The sequence below is a fragment of the Monodelphis domestica genome, chromosome 1 (assembly GCF_027887165.1).
Source record: "Monodelphis domestica isolate mMonDom1 chromosome 1, mMonDom1.pri, whole genome shotgun sequence".
Classification (NCBI taxonomy): Eukaryota; Metazoa; Chordata; class Mammalia; order Didelphimorphia; family Didelphidae; genus Monodelphis; species Monodelphis domestica.
This window is the reverse complement of record NC_077227.1, coordinates 493,732,448-493,754,632: the sequence shown is the minus strand read 5'-3', so window position 1 is coordinate 493,754,632 and position 22,185 is coordinate 493,732,448. Positions and strand designations below refer to the sequence as shown.

At 44.5% G+C, this 22,185-nt stretch overlaps 1 protein-coding gene across 2 annotated transcripts in view; it reads right to left on the bottom strand.

The window, feature by feature from the left end:
* The window catches only part of PMEPA1 (prostate transmembrane protein, androgen induced 1), a 90,399-nt gene that overhangs the window by 11,335 nt on the left and 56,879 nt on the right, over nt 1-22,185 (bottom strand). For both annotated transcript variants that reach the window (XM_001377706.3, XM_007475673.3), the window contains exon 2: nt 3,388-3,542. In XM_001377706.3, coding sequence (XP_001377743.1) covers nt 3,388-3,542 — 155 coding nt within the window. The remainder of the gene's footprint in view (nt 1-3,387; nt 3,543-22,185) is intronic.

The window sequence follows — 22,185 nt, the reverse complement described above, 5'->3', positions numbered from 1 at the left end:
GCACATGTGAGAGGAGGCCCCGGTGACTAAGCGGATATGGGGGGGTGGAAGAGAAGTCCAGGCTGTGAGGCTGGGTTCAAGTTGGGATGCTTTCTGGTGGCTACCTCCTCTTGGGAAGAGGCACAGGGCATCCTCCCCACCCTTCTCCTCAGGCCAGAGGCCCCATTTAATGAGGCTTCATATTTACACAATGGTGGCCTTCCCCAGGGGCAAGGGGGCTGGCTTAGTTTTGGTAGGAACCCTGGTCAAGGGACTCCTAAACTGACTTATAAATAATAATGATAAGGAAGAAGGGCAAGTAGAAGGCACAGGAGAAGGGGGCCCTTCACGGACTAGTCAAGAGGATCACAAAAGCATCTGGAAGGGGAACCTTAGAAATCATCTAGCACAACCCATGTATTTTGCAAATGAGGAAACTGAGACTCAGAAGGAAGAAGTAATTTACTCAAGGTCCTATTTAGCTAGAAAATAGCTCAGCCAGAAGGAGAACCAGGTCTTTTGACTCCCAATATAGCATTCCTTTTCTTCTTTAAAAATATGTATAATATATATGTATATATATATATACATATATATATAAACATTCATTTTTCTTTTTATTATGAGCTAAAAAGTCATCAATAAAACATTTAATTTCACAGAGAATAACAAATAGGATTGCAAGTGAAATTGTGAATGGTTTAAATAGTTTGCTTTTTATATTAAATTTAACAACAGTTAACAAGAATGCCCTGTTTGGGTCTCTTTGTGAACTTTGTTTCCATCTGTGCATATTTTTAATGTTTTATCGATGCTTTTCTCTTCCTTGCTTGTTCTGTATCTTTCTCACTACCCTCTAGTACTCTTCCTAGCACACCAACCCGCTTTCGGTTTGTTCCCTATCTTCCCACTTCTGTACTCTGCCAAGTTAGGGGGAGGCGATACTTTGGGTTTCTCTCCTGGTGGCAGACAGGAGCCGGGCTGAGTGTCTGCAGCCTTCTTTCTGCATTTGGAAAACCCTGGCCAGATCTCTTACTCTTGCCCTGCCTTGTTTTCCTCGTCCATTAAATGGGAAGGATTCTATGAAAAAGGGCAGGCCTGTTGGGCTCTCCAATGGTGAGTGGGGCTTCCCTTTTCTTCCCTCTCATCCGAATGAGATAAGGCATAATATGAAAGAAAATCATTTTGGTCAGAAAGACGCAGGATACATAACCACGTGTGCCAGCTGCAACTTCTCCTGAAGAATTATCCCTTCGTGGGAGGTACAGGCAAAGGAAAAACAAAACACCCGACGCCCGGGGACTTCCAAGGGGAACGTGGCTTTTCCCTCAGTGGCATGAAAAGCGGATTCTGCATTCCAGGAGAAGGACAGGAGCCGAGATTTCAAAGGGTCCTTTGCTCTCCTGACGAGTAGCAGCTACGCCCATCGCCAGCGAGGGCACCTTCCTCCCTGCCAGTCTAAGCCTGGCCCCTCGGTGCTGACGTGCTAGCCTCCAGGGTCTGGGCGGCTAGAGGTGCCCCAACCTGCCAGCAGAAAGCCTGTTTGCTCAGTGCCCTTTGCCAAATGAACCTTATCCCCGCTGCTACCGAGTCCTCTCCTGCCTGGGGCCCCGGCGTGTGCCGACCTCCCCGAGAAGGGGCCTTCCTTGAAGCATTCCATTTAGAAATGTGTGAGGCCCCTCCATGGAAGGGCCCTTCCGAGCAAGGTAGCAGAGGCGGCTCTTTCCTCCACACTCCTGCATGGGCCGTGTGTGCTGGAGGGGCGGGGGCGAAAGGCTCTGCCTTCCTGGACTCTAAGCGCCCTGAAAGCAAGGACTGCACTTCCTCCATCCCCAGTCCAGCGCCCTCCACACAGCAGCTGTTGGGTTTGTTGAATAATAATAGCTCATAATTATACGGTGCCTAAAGGTTTATAAAATGTTTTCCTCACACAGCCTTGAGAGGAGACCTATAGAAGTATTATTATCTCCACTTTACAGATAAAGAAACTGAGGTTGAGAGTGATTAAGTGATTTGTCTGGGGAGTTGAGAATCCCTTCTAAACCCAGGACTCCCGTTCCCTCTACCATCCCTCCTGCCAGGCTTTGACGGACTGACCGACCTGATGAATGAATGAATGAATGACCTGGTATCAATGTTTGTCATTCCAGCTGGGCTCCTGTATGATTAGCTGACGAATACCTGGCCGTGTGTGCTTCACCATGGTGCTCAGCTCAGGCAAGGACACGGCTCCTGCCCTGAGGACGTACAGCCCTTCTCAATTCTCCTTTGTAATTTCAATTAGACACATTATACGGCAGCACTTCCTGCCTTAAATTATTAAATTATAGATCACAGAGACTTAAGAGGAAAAGATCTAGGAATTCGTCTGGTCACACCCTCTTTTCTTTGCAGCCTCCCCACCAAGCAACAACAGGCAGGTGGAGCAAAGACTCAGGCCTGGGATACAGCAATGGAGACTTTGTTTTTCAAAGAAGCTAAGGGCATCCCATCCCACCTTCCAGAAAGTGCTTTCTGAAGCACTTAGGGAGTGCAGCATGAACGGAGCAGAGTGAAGCACCACTCTGCCCCCCAGGGAGTGTGTCTAAAGAAGCCAATATCCCGCCCCGTCCTGGAGGAAATGCTTCCTGAAGAAGCTAAGAGCATCCTGTCCTCTGGGTGGGGAGAGATGTCTAGCACTAGGGACAAGTTATCCATCCTGCTTTACTTGAGCTCAAATCACTCTGGGGGGCATTTTAAGAAAGTGCAAAAGGGGCAGCTGGGTGGCTCAGTGGATGGAGCCAGGCCTAGAGAGGGACGGGAGGTCCTGGGTTCAAATCTGGCCTCAGACACTTCCCAGCTGGGTGACCCTGGGCAAGTCACTTGACCCCCATGGCCTAGCCCTTACCACTCTTCTATCTAGGAATCAACACACAGTATTGATTCTAAGATGGAAGGTAAAAGTTTAAAGATAAATAAATAATCTTCATTTAAAAATAGTTGCTGAGGGAGCAGCTAGGTGGTTCAGTGGATTAAGAGTCAGATCTAGAAGCAGGAAGTTCTGGGCTCAGATCAGGTCTCAGACTGACCCTGGGCAAGTCACGTAACCCCCATTGCCTAGCCCTTACTACTCTTCTGCCTTGGAGCCAATACACAGTATTGACTCCAAGATGGAAGGTAAGGGTTTAAAAAAAAAGTGCAAAGAATACATAAAAAACACTGTAAGAATCCCTTGTGTCTGGATGTCCCTTTGATCCTTCCAACATGTTTTCCTGTTCTCACTGGGCCCACCCCAGGGGTGGGTAGACAGTCCCACTTTCTAGGAGGCCCAGACAGAGAAAGTGACTTGTGCCCCAAGCCCCAAAGGCTGAGGATGAGGGAGACAAATCCACAAGGTATACAGAGAGATGGATAGAGAGAATGGCTTACCGAAGAGAGGTTCTCTTCTCTTCTTCGCCCTTGGCTGTGCCGGTGGATGAAGGAGCGGGCAGAGAGCTTATAATGATTCAACAGGCACGTGATCACCACCACCATCACCATCATGACCACCACGATGATGATTATCTGCACAAACTCCAATTCCGCTGTCAAGACAGAAATAAAAGAGGGTCTGAGACCTCGGGGACACAAAAGATGGCTCTCAACCCAGTGCAAAACATAGTGAAGCTGAAATGAGAGGGTCTGAGTTTGAATCCTGGCATTGACATTGATACAAATATGAACGCATTTAAGTAGAGCTTCATGGTTAAAAATGCTTTACGCATGATCTTATTTAGTCCTCACAACAAAGGGAGGGGGCATTCCAGGTATCTTACAAATAAAGCAAGTCAGATGGGTGAGATGGAGACACGGGACCGAGGCAGGCAGCGATTTAGGGTGCAACAAGCAATGGCAAGCTTTCTGGAGAAGATCAAGCAGTACTTGTGACTGGCAAGCTCAATATGAGCCCCCATATCCGTTGTGACTTGGGGCAGCTAGGTGGCTCCGGGGATAGAGAGCCAGACCTGGAGACAGGAGGGTCTAGGTTCAAATCTGGCTTCAGATACTTCCTAACATCCGAGGAAGCCATTTAACTCCTGGTTAAATTGCCTAGGCTTTCCTGCTCTTCTGCCTTAGAACCCACATGTAGTATTGCTTCTAAGACAGAAGGTAAGGGTTTACTAACTAACGAATGAAAAACCAGGTCAAGATTGGGAAGAAAGTACGCTGGAGAAGATGGGGCACTGGACTTGGAGTCAAGGAGACCTGTGTTCAAATTCTGCTGTGAATTCTTTCTGTGTGATGTCAGAGAAGCCACTTCACCTCTCTCAGCCTCCACTTCCTCCCATATAAAAAGAGTGGTTAGACAGGATGGTCTCTTCTAGCCTGATGTCTATGAATCCTCTGACTATGGATGTCAACCCTGGTTCAAGACCACTGTGCTAAATGGTACTTTTGAGGAAACTCAGTCTCCCAGAGGTAAATGGATTTCCCCAATTTCATGCAGAGGGTAAAGTGACAGAGGTGGGATTTGAACTCAGGCCCTCTGTATCATGCTGCTTCAAGTCATATGTGACAATCGGTTGGGTAGTTTACACAGGGGCACAATTGACAACTTCAAGGATGGGTATGGGGTTCAATTGTCAAAAATCTGAGCTAGGTCACACAAATAACTTGCCCTGATTAAGTGTCAAATGGCCAGAAAGTGGCGTGACTAGAATGTGACCTTGGGCCCAAGGGACTCCCAGCATGCTGTGCTACACGGTGGCAGACCATCTTCTCTCCAAGAAGATAATGGGTTCTTTGAAGGCTGATACGTTGTCTTATGCTCCTTGGGAATGTCTCACCACCCCCCATTCTTAAGATACAGAAGAGTTGCTCAGAAAATAAACATTTGATGAATGAAATAAGTGTTTGGAAATAAGAGTCGTGGATTAATCTACCAGGCCTTCTAAGGTAATTTCCTCCTCAGGGATTCTATCATTCCTTGAGTAACATCAGGGTAGAAGGAGAATTTTCTAAAAATCCTCATCTTCTGCCTTAGAATCAAACTGTGTATCAGTTCCAAGGCAAAAGAGGGGTGAGGTTTAGGCAATCAGGGTGAAGGAGCTTGCCTAGAGCCACACAGCTGAAAAGTGTCTGAGACAGGATTTGAACCCGGACCTCCTGCCTTCAGGTCTGCTCCTCTCTCCACTGAGTCACCTAGCTGCCCCTAAAAGGGGCATTTTTAATTTTTGCCATCAGAGTGGTAAAAGACGAAGTCCCCTGGCCTCATTGACAAATGTGTATATATGTTCATATTTGTATTTTTGTGTTTTTTTTTCCCTAAGACTCAGGACCCTTAAAAAAGGAACTTGGAAAAAGGGATGAGTCAGCACCATTTTAAATAGACTCAGCTGGATGGATGGGTTGGAGAGTTACTAGAGGGCAGGCAGAGATCCAAATGGGAGAAGACTATTTCCTGGCTGCTACCCAGGCAAACCTGCCTTAATCAGAAAAGGAAGAAATGAGCCTTATAACCTTGGCCTGAAATGTTTAGGATCACTAAACTAAAGAATGGAACCACCTACTCATAGGCAAATGCTGCGGTCACTTTCCCCTGTATAATCCCCCTGGTCAGCCTAATTCAACAAATGTTTACTGAGATAAACCTGTCCTTCAATGCCCACCCCAAGTGGCATCCTCCTATGAGGCCTCCTCCCTGCCCACAGTGATCCCTCGTTTCTCACATCTCTTCTACAGAAGCTCCCCCAGGGCAGGAACCATAATGCACCAGTCCAGCCACATCCAGAGTCTGAGGTGTCCATTACTGAATGTTACGTGTTAGAAGAGAAACTGAAAAGTATGCGCATCTGCAGAAGAAAGCGATCCGGATGGTGAGGTGTCATTAAATGCTCTCAGAGGGTCAGGTGAAGGAAGTAATTGAGCCTGGACCAAAGAAGGCTGAGTGGAGACATCATCCTCGAGTACTTATCTGGCTCTTTAAGCCTGGACGATGCTCTATATATGTGAAATCATTTGGTCCTCGTGATAATTCTGAGAAGGAGAACGTTTGTCCTCCCCATTTTATAGATGAGAGAAGTCAGAGAGAACCTGGAGAGAAGAGAAGGGATTTCCACAAGGGCGCCTAGCTAGTATGTATCTGGGTGGGATTTGAATGGAGATCTCCCTGCCTGTAAGCCTAGCACTCTTGAACCCCCCAGACTGCCTCTCTATTCCCAGATTTCCCGATTCCCACAGTGGTTTTTCCATTCCGTTATGTTATATTCTGCTTCTTTTGTGAGTGGCCCCTCTACCTGGAGCCTCAGACTTGCCTTTAAACCAGAGCCAGAATATTAGTTGTAAGGGACCTCAAAGGTAAGTTGGCCTAACCTCTCCCTTCTACAAAATACCCGACGAGTAGTCATCTAGCCTCTACTTGACCCATCCACCCCCATCCCCAGCCTCCAAGATGAAAATCCTCACATTTGGACAATTGTTAGGGATCTGTTTTCCTTACAATGAGCCAAAATCTGCCGCTGCAACCCATTATTCCTCATTGTGTCCTCTGGGGCCAAGAAAAACAAAACTCATCCCTAATTCCAGATGATCATCATTCAAATGGTTGTCTTTTAAGTCTTCTCTAGGCTGACCATCCCTAGTTCCTTCAACTAGTCTTCCTTCAACACCACCATTATAGAAGCCATAGCTAGCCAAAGTCCTTTCTAAAATGTGATACAGTGGGCAGCTCAGTGGATTGAGAGCCAGGCCTAGAGACAGGAGGTCCTAGGTTCAAATCTGGCCTCAGACACTTCCCAGCTGTGTGACCCTGGGCAAGTCACTTGACTCCCCTTGCCTAGCCCTTACCAGTCTTCTGCCTTGGAACCAATCAATACACAGTATTGACTCCAAGATGGAAGGTAAGGGCTTAAAAAAATAAATAAAATGTGATACAGATGTAAATACTATAGATCTGATCTACAGGAAGCACCCCCTGCCTCATTCTAGACCCTCTGACTCTCTAAATGCAGCCCACAATTGCATTACCATGTTTGGGTGCCAGGCCACATTTTAAAAATTCATAATGATCTTGACCTTGTACTCTACTGAGATCTCAAGGTCACATGATGTAACTGTTTTGCCACCCCTCCCCTAGTTTGCCATTTATTCCTATTAAATTTAATCTTAAATGTGCACCATCGTTCTAGACTGTAAAAGTCTGTTTGGATATTTATTCTGCCATCCAAGAACGTGGCTACCCTATCCAGATCTACAAATCTGATATGCATGCCTTTATCTGTCATTGATAAAAATGTTAGATGAAACAGAGCCTGCAGAAATCCTTGGAGCACTTCACTGGAGACCTCCTACCAAGATCAATGCTACTCCATTCACTAATCAGCACTCTTTGGAATTGGTTGTTCAGGTCATTTTGAATCTACCTAACGGTATCATTATATGGCCTACACAAGAGTGTGTTGGAACTAGCTCCAACTGGCTCAGAGGGGCTAATTGTTCAATTTTCAAATTTTCATTGTGAACATTCGCACCTTAGAAACGGACAAATACTATGAACCGAGCTTTGAGTAATCACATAAGAATGTGATGAGGCAAAATTAAATATATTTTTTAAAAAGAAAGTGATTGGGAAAATAATAATGCAGATTAAACTTAAAAGCTGGTCATGCTCACTTCTGGGTCATATTAGAAAGACTAGAGTTTTTCCTTGATCCTTATGACTCCTTGAGCCTCCCCAAAATAGAAATTATGCACTAAAGATAAAGCAACTTCAACAATCTCCATGTTCTAGTAGTGCCAGAATCAAAAGGATTAAAGATATAGAACCTGAACTGAAAAACAAAAACACAAAACAAAACAGAGAAAGCATGAACCAATTCCTGCCCCGAGCTCATTTAGTACCCCTCTCCAGTGGCTGGCAGCAAGGCTTCACTAACTGATCCAAGGACTTAATACACTAGCCCCCTCTTACAGTGTAGTGGAGACCCTGACTCCAGACTACAAAAGTTTGCTCCATTCTTTAAGAACAAAATTATTCTGGGAGACACGACCCATAGCCAGTGCTTTGGTAGATTATCAACCCAGTCCCATGATATTAGCTCTGCAGAGCTCTGAACTGCCAGTGATAAGATAGGCAATCCACAGCACCAGCCCTGCAAGTCTCTGCACTACTGGTGCCAGCTCAGAGAACTGAGGAGCAAAGGGAACATCCAGCTAGGGCCAGTTCTGTCCACTCAAAAGTCACTAGGGGTAGAGACCCAGGCTGATGAATTGCCTAGTGTGGGAGGAGGTTAAGATGCTTGGAGAATCAGTTCTCAAGGAAATTACCATCTGAGAAGACAGTCAGAAAGTGAACAATCGTTTCCACCATACAGGAATATAAGGTGGAGGAAGAGACTGAAATTATTAAAGATCCCAGGAAGAAGAAAACTATAAGACCTTGAACATAAGCAGATAAAACAGGAAGGAAATCATTAATAACAGAAGGAAATATGGCCTCCAGATCCAAAAATTGAATTCAGGCATCTATGAATAAATACTGTAAAGGAAAGGAAAATAATCCAACACTGATAAGAAAAAGGACCCTGTGGAATGAGGAGAGCATGGAACGTCAACATATTATTCTTGAGTAGTTCAAAAGAGAATTATGAAAGAATTTATGGCTTGTGCCACAAAAATAATGGGCAGAATGAAAAAAAGCTAGAATTTATGATGGCAAGTCTCTTCAAAGAAACAAAAGAAAAAAACAATAGATTCAGATGCAAATATACAGAAGTGGAGGGTATTTTATATGAGAAGTAAAAATAATAGCATTAAAAGAAAATTGCACACTATTCAAGCAAAACATACTGATCTCAAAGACAAAATGTGTAGAGGTTTGTAAGGATCATAGGTTTCCCAAATGACAAGAATGACAAGAAGAAAGATCTGAACACCATAATGCGAAAAATAATACAAGAGAAACACCTAGAATATAACATAGAAAATTAAATGTCAATCAAAAGAATGCATAGGTCTCTTCCAGAAAAAAACCTAAGGCTGCAAACTCCAAGACACATAGTGGTTAAATTTAAAAATTCAATTCAGAAACAAAAGTTCTATAAGCAAGCAGGAGAAAGACTTTCAAATACAAAGGAAAGGAAATTATATCACAAGACTATTCTCCACCCACCAAAAAATGTAAGAGAGAATAGAATAATATGTTCCAAAGAGCAATGGAGCACAGAATTCAGCCCAGGGTGACCAACCCTGCAAAACTGAGCTTAATCATAAATGGGGGGAGAAAAAGTGGGACGCACAATAATAAAGAAACCTTTGAAACGTTTTTGGAAAGAAAACCAGAACTGAAAAGATTATTTGATTCTTGAAATGTGGGTTATGCATATGTTCTCCCCTCTTCCTGCTCGAAGAACTGGTTGTTAAATATTTACTAGTATACCACTGAACCCACAACTCTCTACCTCGCCCAAGTGGGTACCTTGAGAGACTTAAGTCAAAGGCTTTGCTGAAAACTAGTTATACTATAGCTCTAGCATTCCCCTGACCTACCAGTCCAGGGACCCTGTTAACAGAAGGAAATGGAACAAGGAAATGAGGTTAGGTGTCTCCAAACATCTGAAGGGTTCTGTCATGTGGAAGACAGATGAGATTTGTTTTGCTTAACTTCAGTTTAAAACTAAGACCAGTGGGTGAGACAGTTGGGTATAATAGAAAAGACTACTGAATCTGGAGTCAGAAAACCTGGGTTCAAACACAACTCTATTCCTTAAAAACGCTGGGGTCTTGGACTTCTTTAGGTCTTGATTTCCTCCTCTGTAAAATGAGGGGTGAATGAAAAGTATTTATGAAGCAATATTCTAAACACTGTGTTATATGCTGGGTATACAAATGGAAAAAGCAAGATTGTCCCTATCCTCAAGAATATTATAATGAGGGAGAAAATACATGGAAGAAGGGAATTTTAGGTCTGGAAGTCACAGGGTGAAGAGAACGAAAGGCCAATTGATTGCAAAAGTACTGGCATTATTGTAGAGTGAGATACACGTTTCAGCAGAGTGGATGGCAGAAAGATGGCAGAAGTTGCTTTCTGGGTGGGATGTAAAGTATAGCCTGGTCCGGGACTGGCTGGATATAGTGAGTGGGCTTTATGAATTTGGGCTCACTCACTGCCACAGAATGGGGCAGAGCATTGAGGGGAGGGAAGGGGAGAGGCAAAGGCCAGCCTCTCTAAGCATAAATTCACATAGCCTACCATATCTAACCAGATTTGGACCAGGACATGCTTTGCATCTCATCAAGCCACTGGCTGCCTGTCCAGCATCTCTTGTGCCTCTTCTAGCTCTACAACTATGATTCTCTCCTCTACTCTAGGGCCTGACACTAGGTCTGGCACATAGTAAGCCCTCAATAAAGACTTGGGAATTGAAAGAAGTTTCTTTAAGAAATCCTAGATCGGTCTCATAAACCCAGGGTTTATTCAGGATCATTTAAGAAACTGTCCAGATTTCCGGAACCACAGACATGTCCCAATTGGTGCAAAAAATATCAAAGGCTAAAAAAAAAAAAGAGGGAAAATCGACCCAGTTAAACATTAGGTTGGCGTCAAAAGACAAATTAGGTGAACGCTTGTGAGAAATGTGAACTAAACTCCAAGGAAGGGTGCTCCTTCTCCTCTTGCCCAGCTCTGACCACAGCTGGCACGAGATGAATGGAATTTCACACTGGAGACGGCACATCATAGTTTGATAAATATTTCTGCGTGTTCTCCAGGCTCAGGGATGTCTTCAGCATTCAGGAAGAAACTGGAAGCCACCCCCTTCTGCCTGGGCTTCCTGTCAGCTGGCCAAGAAACTGCTGTGTAATTTGTCTGTGAGGAGAGGCAGAAGGCTCGCTCACCTGTCTGGGTAGGACTGAGCAAGGAGGGGCAGCGGGGAGAAAGGAAACAATTCCTTTGTGTGTGAGAGGAGATACTGGTGGAAGGAAAAGGGGAAGGGCCGGTGGCTGGGGAGATCTGGTGGGGTTTGTGGTGTCTCCGGTTCTGTCAAAAGAGACTCAAAAATTGGGAGCTTTCCAAGAGAAAAAAAGAGGGGTGTGTGTGTGTGTGTGTGTACACACACACACACACACACACACACACACACACACACGGCAGGTTGGTGATTTATAAGTAACCTGCTTTCCAATGAGGAAGCCACAGAAACCACGTTCGGAGAGGCCGGCTTCTCAAATAACGCAGATGCTGCAATTTCCATTAAAAAAAAAAGAAAAGAAAAATTAAAAAAACTATATATCCAGGAGGGGGGAAAAGGAAGAATGTTATTTTGATCCTGCATGAGATGGGACAGTTTTTGCTGACTAAGTTGGGTTCTCAACAGCTAGATCTCCTGACAGCTGGCAGTTGTTAAGTGCCAGTAAATGCATAAGACAGTTCCGGATGGCAGTTCCTGCCAGTTACCTTGGAGTTAATTCTGCTAAACAGCCACCACCCTGCAAAGACCCAAAGGGGAAACGTCAAGGTCTCTAAAGCTCCATTCTTAGAGCCAATGTATCAAAAAATAAGGGAAAGCTCTCGAACAGATCTTGCAGAACATGTACCCACCCTGTTCTCCCCCAACTCCCAAGGAAGGAGGATGTCTGGTCAAGCTTTCCTGTTTAGATTCCGTGTAAAGGGGTTGGCTCATGTGATCTGGGAGGCATGGGGCTCTGAGACTCCCCAGTGTCACAAGTTCAAGTCCCAGCTCTATTGACTCAGCTCCTCATTCTCCCAAGATGGATAAACCCAATAAGAAGCAGGAAGTTTTCAGGTAGGAACTTGAAAAGCAAGGAATCTGGGTAGAACATGGGATTATCAAAAAAAAGTGAAAAAGACCTTGAGAGGTCATCTCAGCTGGTTCAAAATTTCTGAAGCAAAATAGCACTCAGAGTAGACTACTGGCTAGGCTTTTTAAAAAAACAAAGTAACACTTTGGACAAATTCTTGTCCTTCCTTGATGCTGTTTGGTTGTTTTCAGTCACATTCAACTCTTCCTGACCCCTGTTGGGGTCTTCTTGGCAAAGATACTAGAGCAGTTTGCCATTTCCTTCTCCAACTCATTTTACAGATGAAGAAATTGAGGCAAACAGGGTTAAGTGACTTTCCTAAGGTCACACAGCTAGTATAGTTCTGAGGCCAGATTTGAACTTGGGTTTCCTGGCACTGAGCCTGTCCACTGAGCTACCAAACTGCACTTCTTTCTTGTTTTCTCATATGTAAATTAAAGGGGATAGACTAGATAATCTCTAAGTGAAAAGTCCCTTTCCATTTCTAATTATTCTAATCACCTCAGAAGACTATATCCTTCTGAAAGTAGTATTTTCTATACTATTAGAATCTTAATTAGGAAGTTCTTCAGAGTGTCTCACTTGAATCCCTACAAAGACACTCTTATCCTATTTAAAAAAAAATAGAAACAAAATGCTGGTTCAACATAACAAGGTTAATAATAGTCCCATGCATGCATAAATGCTTAATAATCTTAAAGGTGACGTAGTAGCTCCCCCTCCCGCCCCCAATAATCCTACAAAGTAGTCAGGATGTTCTTTATTTTACAGATGAAAAGATTTTCCTCAGGGTTGAAATGAGGTCCAGGACTAAGGGGCCCCCATTATCTACTCTCTAGACAGGGGGTTGGCAACTTTTCTGAAATAGCATGTCAAGTGCTCTTGCTGTGTAGGAGTCACCCCCACCATCATCAAAGCTCACAGTTACAGAGCGCTTCCTATGTGTTAGGAACCACGCTAAGTGTTTAGCAGTTATTATATTCTCATTTGATCTTCAAGACAACCCTAGAAAGTAGATTCTGTCTAGGGTTAGAATCCTAAAATCCATCTACCAAATCCCCATTTTATAGAGGAGGAAACTGAGGGAAAACAGAGGTTTTAGCTTGCAAAGTGTCTGAAGCACAATCTGAATTCAGGTCTTCCTGACTCCAAGCTCAGTGATCTGTCCTCTACTCTACTTGACAGCAATATGCCTAATATGAAATTTGCTCACCTTGGTCTAAAGCATGCTTGTGCATAGCCAGAATTACAGCAAGGGAACTCAGGGTGTCAACATTTTTAGAAAGGACATGCAGAGCACTTTAAGTTCTTCAGCGGCGGCACAGAAGCAATCCATCCTAAAACCCCATGAGTGTCAGGAACTATGCTTGCATACTCCTAGGTATGGGGCACTCCCAGCTGAGGCAGCTCCCTTTACCAATCAGGTTGCCACCTCCTCTCCAAATTAGTCTACAGCACCGAGAGGTCATGACTTGTGGGGAGACCCGCAGCCAGTAAGGATTAGGGGTAAGACTCAAGTGGGGGCCACCCTGGTTCCTTCTCTAGGTCGTGCTGCCTCTCTGCCAAGAAGGAGTTGGACTCCATTGAGTGGAGGGAATATTTCATGCATTCTCTCCTCTTGGGGGCTCTCCTGATCCCATAGGTCAAGCCAGCTGGGGAAGACCATCCCAACCACCCATAGGGCGACAGCTGAGTATTGGCACTTCAACACGATCCATTGCAGACTTTCTTTTATCTTGTCCTTTGCCAGCCTTTTACTCTTCTACGGGCTTTAGTCATGACTCCCAAAGGAGAGTCTAAGTTTCTTGAGGTCAGGGATCTCTGCATGTTCTGTAGAGCATTGGTGCAAGCAGGAGAGCGTAGGAGATCATCTCATTAACTGCTACATTTTATGGTGCAGGAAGCTGATGCTTGGAAGAGTCAGAATCCTGAGTCTGGGGTCCTGGCTCAGAAATTTTTTGCAGGTGTGACATTGAACAAGTCACTTCTTCCTCTGTAAGACTGTGGATTGACCCTAGAGGATCTCTAAGGCTTCTTCTAGTTCTAAATCCCATGATCTCGAGCTTGAAAATCATTATGCTGGGAGTTAATAGCTGAGCCAGGGCTACGAGGCACATCTCTTGACTCCCAATTTGATTATCTTCCCCACTAGCCCATGCTGACCCTTTGATGGATAACATTAATAATGATAATGATGGCTGACTTCCTGTGCTTTATACACCTTATTTCACCTGATCTTTACCAGTCTCTGAAGCAAGAGTTACAGGCTTTGTCTCCATTTTATAGATAAGGAAACAAGTTTAAAAAGTTCAGATGTGGGCAGCTAGGTAGCATGGTGGATAAAACACCAGGCCTGGAGGTCCTGGGTTCAAATGGGATCTCAGATACTTGCTAGCTGTGTGACCCTGGGCAAGTCACTTAACCCTATTTACTTAGCCCTTGTCACTCTTAGGTCCCAAAAGTGATTCTAAAAGAACAACACTTTCAAATGACTTTCCCAAGGTTATACTTGCAAGAACTAGATGGGGATTCTGGCTAGACCTCTTGGAACTCCAAATCTAAAGCTCTTTCCATGACGCCATGCTCAGCAATGGGTGTTTCGAAAGATTTGTGGAACTGAACAGGAGGAAGTACAGTCTAGGGCCCTTCATCCTTCCCTTCTCTACCATCGATCCCAGGACCTCAGGCTTGAAACTGTACCTCAATTCCCTCCCTTTTCAACAAATCTTTCCCCCTTGGGAGTGGGGGCTACTTTAATCAGGAATGGTAAAGGGCTTAGAAATGATTAATTGCATTAATGTTCCTGTTATGATTATTCAGGGAGGATTCCGTAAAAAGCCTCCAAGGGAACGACTCCACCCCACTGTAAAACACTATTTATTTTCTTTTGAAACTACCTGGGAAACGGTTCTGGCAGAGGCCGATGCCAAGGATAAAAGCTTGCTCCTGCAAGGGCCCGAGATCCGGGTCACAGACAAGATACCAGTGGCTTTGTCCTTATTTACCGAGGCCCACGGGGCTCCAGAGCTGCGGGTGTAGGCGCTGGGATGGGGAACCAGACGCACTCAACTTGCCCAGCAACAGCAAGGTGGGGGGCTCATTTCTGGCCCCCGGACGACTCTTTTCAAACATCTCAAATAATATACTCCATTCAGTGGGTGTCGTACAGTATGTATATTGTTCCTAACACCCACAGCCTGTGTCTCAGACGGTCTCAGGGGAGGGGGTGCCCTCCCTAAACAGGGGCCTTTAAACCGACTTGGAAAAAAAGGGAGGGGAGGCGGAGGGCGATGTGGGCGAGGGTGCACTTTTCACCTCAATGAGAAGGGACAGAAGCCCTCAGACATTCACAGGCTTTGGCCCTCATTTAAATGGATGTGTGCATGTGTTTCTCCATTCCATTTGGGACTCAAAGCTCTTTGTGGAAAGTTTTTGCTGTGGTGACCAAAAGGACGAGCTTTGAACCCATTGCTAAGGCCTGAGAGTGGAATGGGTGGTGGGTGGGTCTGTTTTTCTCCCTTTCCCCAGGCCAGGGAGGTTAAAGGTAGCAGGAGCTGGACCATGCTTGGCTGCTTCCCTAGATGGCTCGTTTGGGCCAGGCTATGGCTAGGCAGCTGAGGGTATGGGGGGAGTCTGGGAGGACTGGGAATTTGGCAGTCCCCTCACGGACGCCACAAGCCTCAACCTTGGGCTGGGCTGGGGGGAGCAGATGAGGGATGCGGGCTGGAATGGAGGCGAGGGAGGGGAACCAAGAACACAGGAAGACAGAGATTTTACTAGTTGAATTTCCAGCTAGCTCTGTGCCCTGGGAGGCCCCGGCCCTCTAGCCTCTTATCCGCAGCAAGAATGACTGGATTTCAGGGGGCGTATGTGTGTGTGCGTGTGCGTGTGTGTGTGTGTGTGTGTGTGCATGCGTGTGTGTGTGTGTGACACACACATATAGAGAAAGAGACAGAAAGACAGAGATAAATAGAGACAGAAAGTCAGACAGACAGACAGACAAGAAGATAGACACACACACAGAGAAATAGAGACAGAGAGAAGTCAGACAAACAGACAAGCAGGCAGACAGACAGAGAGAGAGAAAGAGAGAAAGTCAGACAGACAAGCAGGCAGGCAGACAGAGAGAGAGAAAGAGAGAAAGACAGAGAAAAACAGACAGATAGAGACAGAGAGACAGAAAGTCAGACAGGCAGCAGAGAGAGAGATACAGAGACAGGGAGACACACACAGAGACAGAGAAAGGGGGCAGGGGGAGGGGATGGACAGGCAGACAGTGGTGAAGCTGCCTAAGATGTGAAGCTGACAAGGTCTTTGAGACCCTCTAGTTCATCCCCCTCATATCCCAGATGAGGAAAGGGCACCTTAAAGAGGTTAAGTGACTTACCCAAAGTCATACAGCTAGGAAATAGCAGATCTGGGATGTGAATGGGAGCTAGATGATGGTAAATGGGATATGAATGTAATACTTCATAGTGTTACATAAATGTGAGCTATTATTATTATTATTATATATCTTATTCACTGGGAAACTGACCCCATTAAGAAACCACCCTGAGAAATTTAGATTAGGGGAGACAGGCAGGAGGAGAGAAAGGAAGAGTGAATTAGTAAATCATTGACTTAAGAGAATTAGTCCTGATTCTTTCCTGAAAGCTGTTGGATGCTTTTTGCCAGGCTCTCCCAACACACCGAATGGTATGTATGAGAAGTCAGGAGATCTGGGTTCTAGGTCCTAGTTCTGCCTATCTAGCTGGGTGACCTTAAGCAAAGGTGACTTTTCCCTCTCTTGGCCTCAGTTTCCTCTTCTGTAAAATTAGAGGGTAAAACTAGATGCTTCTTGACAGGTCTAACAAGCTCTGCTTTAGCTTCTAATGTTCCTCCTTGTTCCATTGTTCTAGGATCCTCTGAATCCTTTTACCCCACCATATGATCTCCAGTACAGTTATTCCTTCAAAAGCTCTTTCTCCAATTCCATCACCCCCTATTGTTTGTAATCTAGAAGAAAGCCCCTCCTGTGGCCTAATACTGAGAGCAGGTCACCCAGGATCCCCGGATGTTACTGTGACATTTACAGCACACGTGGGTAATGTTAAAGGTTGTCCTACTTCTCTGGGTTTGATGGCATCAGCCCAAAAGGGAATTATAGCATTGGAGGCTTAGCTACAGCAAAGCTTTCTCTGCCGGAGGCAGGGTGAGACCCCAGCCCGCATTTTACAATACAGTCTGGAATTACTTTCCAAGGTTGCATTGAACTTTCCCTATAGTCCCCCCTTGTCTCCCCTGACCCCTCCCCCTTCCCCAAATACGATTGAGCATAAACAGTTAAGTGTTTATTCTGTAACTAAAACTTGGCATGGGCTGACTGGTGCACTGATGAAGTACATTCCAGTTCTAATTACTCTGCCCTTGTCAAGATGCCCAAATTACTCAATGATTCCATTTTGGCAGATCCAATGAACAGCTCTTTAAAACATGGCGCAGGGATCTCTGGTTTTTTAATAATGTCTCTTCTAAAACACATGCACTCAAAATTCCCAGTCCAATCCTTTTAAGTAAGCATTTATTAAGTGCCTACTGTGTGTGTGGTACCTCCAAACCCTCGTCCTCCAAGACATTATAAAGTAGCATATGCTAGGTTCTGAACAAGGACAGTCCTCTGGGGTAATGAACTGACTATGGAGAAAAGGACAATTTCCAAGAAAGTACCAGACTCTGGTTTCCTCATCTACCAAATGAGGTGGTGTGGACCAGATGCTCTCTCAGGTTCTCTGTAGCTCTAATTAATATCTTGCGGTCATCTGCCGTACTGAGACCTCTAATGTATCACAGACCCGTGTTAGATGGGAGTGTGGGGAATACAAGAAATGGTAGCCAATCGTGTGCCCCAATTTGCTTAGTTTTTAGTTGGGGGGGAACAATCATAAGTGAAATACAGAACAATAAGACAGGTTAGCATAAGGGAATAGACTACATACAGTAGAAGGCCAGAGGGACAGGTGGGTATGGATACAGACAGAATGACCCCTGCAAGAAATCTCAAACATGGGTGAAGAAAGGGAGGGGATGTGACTCTTCCCTTCACCTATGTACCATTGGCTCTAATGAGACACTTCTCTGTCCAAGAACCTTCAACCCTGCATATGAGAGAATCAGGGGTTTGAGAAAGAGAAAAAAAAATCATCTAAGGATTCCAAAGTCAACTTTATTGACCCAAAGGTACTCTAGAGGATTTGGTCAAATTGGTTATGTTTCCTATCTTTAAGAGATGTTCATTCTTGAGTACAGATAACCAGATTCCCTCCAGACTAATATTTAGGAGACAGCGTGATTGAACTTGGATTCAGAGGAGAGCTGGGTTCAAATTCATAATATTTGTGTGACATTCGGCAAATTCCTTCACCTTGTTTTCAAGTCTTTAAAACAGGAAAAGGGTAGCTAGGCTAGGTCTGGAGATGGGAGGTCTGGCCTCAGACACTTCTTAGCTGCATGTAAGCCTGATTGCCCAGTCTTTACTGTTTTTTTCTGCCTTGGAACTGATATTTAGTTTTAATTGCAGGACAGAAGGTAAGGGTTTCCAAAAAAACAAGAATAATAATACCCGTGGAAACCCTCACTCCTATCACCAAGAGCTGTTATAAAGATCGCATGAAATCATGTATGTAAAGCACTCTGCAAAACTCAAAAGTGCTAAATAAAAGTCAGATATTATCCTTTGGTAATCCGTGATCTCAACCATGTGGACCATCCTTCCGCTAGTCCAGATTGCTATTCATCTCATCCTCTTATTTTCTGTGATTCTTAATCCAAGTCTTTCCATGAATTCTCTGTAGAGAGGACCTAGACTACTGTGCATGGGAATTACTGCAGCTGATCTAAGCTATTAAATAAGAATAACAAATGCTCTCCTGGAAATAAGCTTCCCTACAATCTTGTTGCTGGCCCGTGTGTTGAGGGAATGGTATGCACTGGGCCAGGCAAGTGTGTCCAAATCAGAACAGCATCCACCAGCCAATAGTGCAAACTATGGAGCTCTCGGTCCCAAGGCCCATCTGTGCAAACAGGAATCTTTTGGAAAATGAAGTTTCATTTTCACATTTGGGTATTTGGCTTCAGATACTTGTCACTTTTAAATTGGGTAGTAAGTGGTGGGCAGGAAGGGAAAAAAATCCTCATTCAATTTTCCCCAAAGGAATTTGGTTTTTATGAGATGGCCAAGCTCCCTTTTCAAAATACAAAGTAAGGTCATACTAATTTAATTTAGTGTCATTTTTACTCATGAATAATTTCAAATTAACAGGTTCACATGTCACATTTGGGTAGTCTAATACCGCCTCCCCACCTTCACTGTTGCATTTTTCTCCTGAAATAAACACTTAGTTCCAGATGTATGGTCATCTCACTGTTCATTCCCAAGATGCATTTGGAATAAATTCACCAAAGACTGCCCACTGTACTTATTATCTAATGACTTAGTGCTATGGAAAAAGGGCTGGATTTGAAAGCAGAGGTTCTGAGCTCTACCACTTACTATATGTGTGAACTTGGACAAGTCACCTTAAAAGCTCTGGGCCTCGGTTTCCTCATCTGTAAAATGAGGAGCCTAGCTGAGATGGCCTCTATGATTTCTGCTAGAACTGAATCTAATGACTCAAAACTACCTGAAGCAGTTTCAGGGACTGGCACTAGTTCTGAATTCTTTGTGGATCAAGGAAGGGTTTAATACGTAACCAAAATGAGAGTTGGGTTTAATAAGAGATGCTCCAAACGTTCCCACAGGCCATTTGCTTTTTGTCTGGAATACATGCTCACCCTGCAAGCGCAATCACTTCCTCACTAACAGTTTTCTCATCTGTAAAACAAGGCAGGCGGGGGGGGGGGGGGGGGGGGGGGGGGGGGCTTGGGAGGGGGTGCAGTGGCTGAAATATTCTTTAATGCCCTTTCCATCTCTAAATCAGCTAATGCAGTAAAAACAGATGACTGGGAATGGCCTGTGGAGATAAATGAATTGAAGGCAATTCCTGGTTACCAACCTAGGCAAGGACCAAGGAGTCACCAATGGGCTATTTTTTTTCACATATAATTTTATTTTTCAAACCATGCCAAGTATGTGGCCAAGTTGGCCACTGCCACCTGGCTCTTGTAAACTAATCAAGACCCGAGGGGCCCCGGAATTTCCCTCCCAACTCCTTTTGTGTCTCCCTTGTCCAACAGAGCCCAAACTGCAAAACTGGCCTCCCTCAGTGGAAATTAGAGGGAGCCAGAGAGGAGCAAAGCGAGTGCTTTCTGGTTAACAAGCAACACGCACGCATTTAGCCTTGTCTGGACCTCAGGCTGCCCACTAAGGTATTAGGAATTGGAACTGTCTGAAATTTATGAAAATCTAATCTTGTTAGCTGCTGTTGGGATGTGACAAGGCAGGGGGAAGACTCATTGTCATTCCAACTAGCCAGGCCCCTTGTGAGTGACTTTCAACTTGCTTGCCATTTCATTTATCTGGATTGGGGAAAGCAGCGGAGCTGCTAGGCCCCTCATTTGAATGAGAACCTGGCTCTTTAGAATTTTAAATCAAATTGAACCAGACATTCAAGGAATAACTTCTTGATAGCTCCAACAGCAATTTCAAATGCTCTGCCTTTGGAGCATTTATTTCCTTCGGTAAAAACTTGCCAGGCTAAGAAGTTGGTGTAGATGTCCCTCTAGGCTTGTATTTTTTGGGGGGAGGGGGGAAGGGGGGGCAAGGTATTGGGAGGGGGAAGGGTGGTAAGCAAATCCTTGACAGCTTCCCTCTGAGGACATTACCCATTTCAAACAGATGCTACAAGCTTTTCAGCCTGAGAAATCATTCAGCTAGAAAACCTAGGAGCTGGAAAAAAATTGCTGAAAGGAGAGCTCCCCCATCTTTACTCTTTAGTAGTCATCACATAAAGGGCTCTCCATTTGGGGCATTGGCTTGCTGTCCATTACCCTGACCCCTTTGTAAGTGTAGCCCAGGCCTTATAGTTAAGATTCTAGAATTATGGGGACCTCTAAGGGAGGGAGGGAAGGAGGGAGGAAGGGAAGGAAGGAAGGAAGGAAGGAAGGAAGGAAGGAAGGAAGGAAGGAAGGAAGGAAGGAAGGAAGGAAGGAAGGAAGGAAGGGACAGATGGACAAACAAAAGAACAAACGAACAAACAAATGAATGAACTACATTAAAGAGTTAGTGAAGTAGCAAGATTCTTTCCCTATACCACAGCTTCTATGTTTTTAGAGGGTTCTTCATTTTCTGTATCTTTATATCATACAGAGGATACTGGGCAGTAAGCACAACTAGGTTCAGGCAAGACCCTGATATTTATACCTGGAAAAGTATGTGAAATAAGGCCACTTTTTCTCTCTGCCCTGGCCTCATTCTTAAGCAAGTAGTGGGCTGTGGAGAGAGCTTTCAAGGTATGGCTTATGAAATCACTCTTCAGGTCATAAAAAGAGCTTAAACCATCCAAAGAGCCCATACCTTGGTTATTGCCACAGCTTCATTTTTTGTACATTTATTCACCACCTAACTTTCCTTTTTCTTCCCTTTGGTGGCAACCAGAAGCCAAGGGGCCAGGCTGTTCTGTTACTGTCAACTACTGTCTTTAATCATGACCCAGAATGAAATTACATTGATAGAAGAGGAGAAAATGACAGTGGCAAGCAGATTACTCAGAGAGATAATGATGTCATTAGATTTGATTCTACTGTCATTTAGTTCCCAATTGGAAATACAGAGACAGTTTCAATTGGAGTGTGTGTACCAGTACACTAATCTACTGCTATCCTTCAAAGAGTGCCGGATTTAGATCAGAGAGATAGCCTTGCTCCTCACTCCCTGTATGGCCTAGGGATGGGTCCCTAAATTCTCTGGACACCAACTTCTCCTATAAAATAAGGGGATTGGAACAGATGGTATTCTGTAGCATCCCTTCTCGTTCTATATCCTATGAAGGTGGGGGGTTACTATATGTGTGAACTTGGACAAGTCATCTTAAAAGCTCTGGGCCTCAGTTTCCTGATGGGATTAAGAATTATTTTTATATCCCTTATTTAGGAAGGCAACAAATATAATAATGTTCTGAGTCTGTGGTCTCCATGATATTTGAGTTGAAGACCCTTTGCCATACTGCTTTATCATAAGTTTTCAAGTGAGGCAATGATGGAGAGAAAGGAGATCTGGAATTAGTTTCCTCTTTTAAGTATGATATATGATATCATACAATATTAGAGTTGGAAAGTCTTTACTGACTGCTGAACCCAATCATCTCATGTTATGGATGAGAAAATGGATGTCCCAAGTACAAACGACTCACCCAAGATGACAGCTAATAAGCAACAGAGATGGAATTTGAACCCAGGGCTTCTGACTTCAAACTCCATGCTCTTTTCTACCAGGCAACCTGCTTCTCCAAGTCT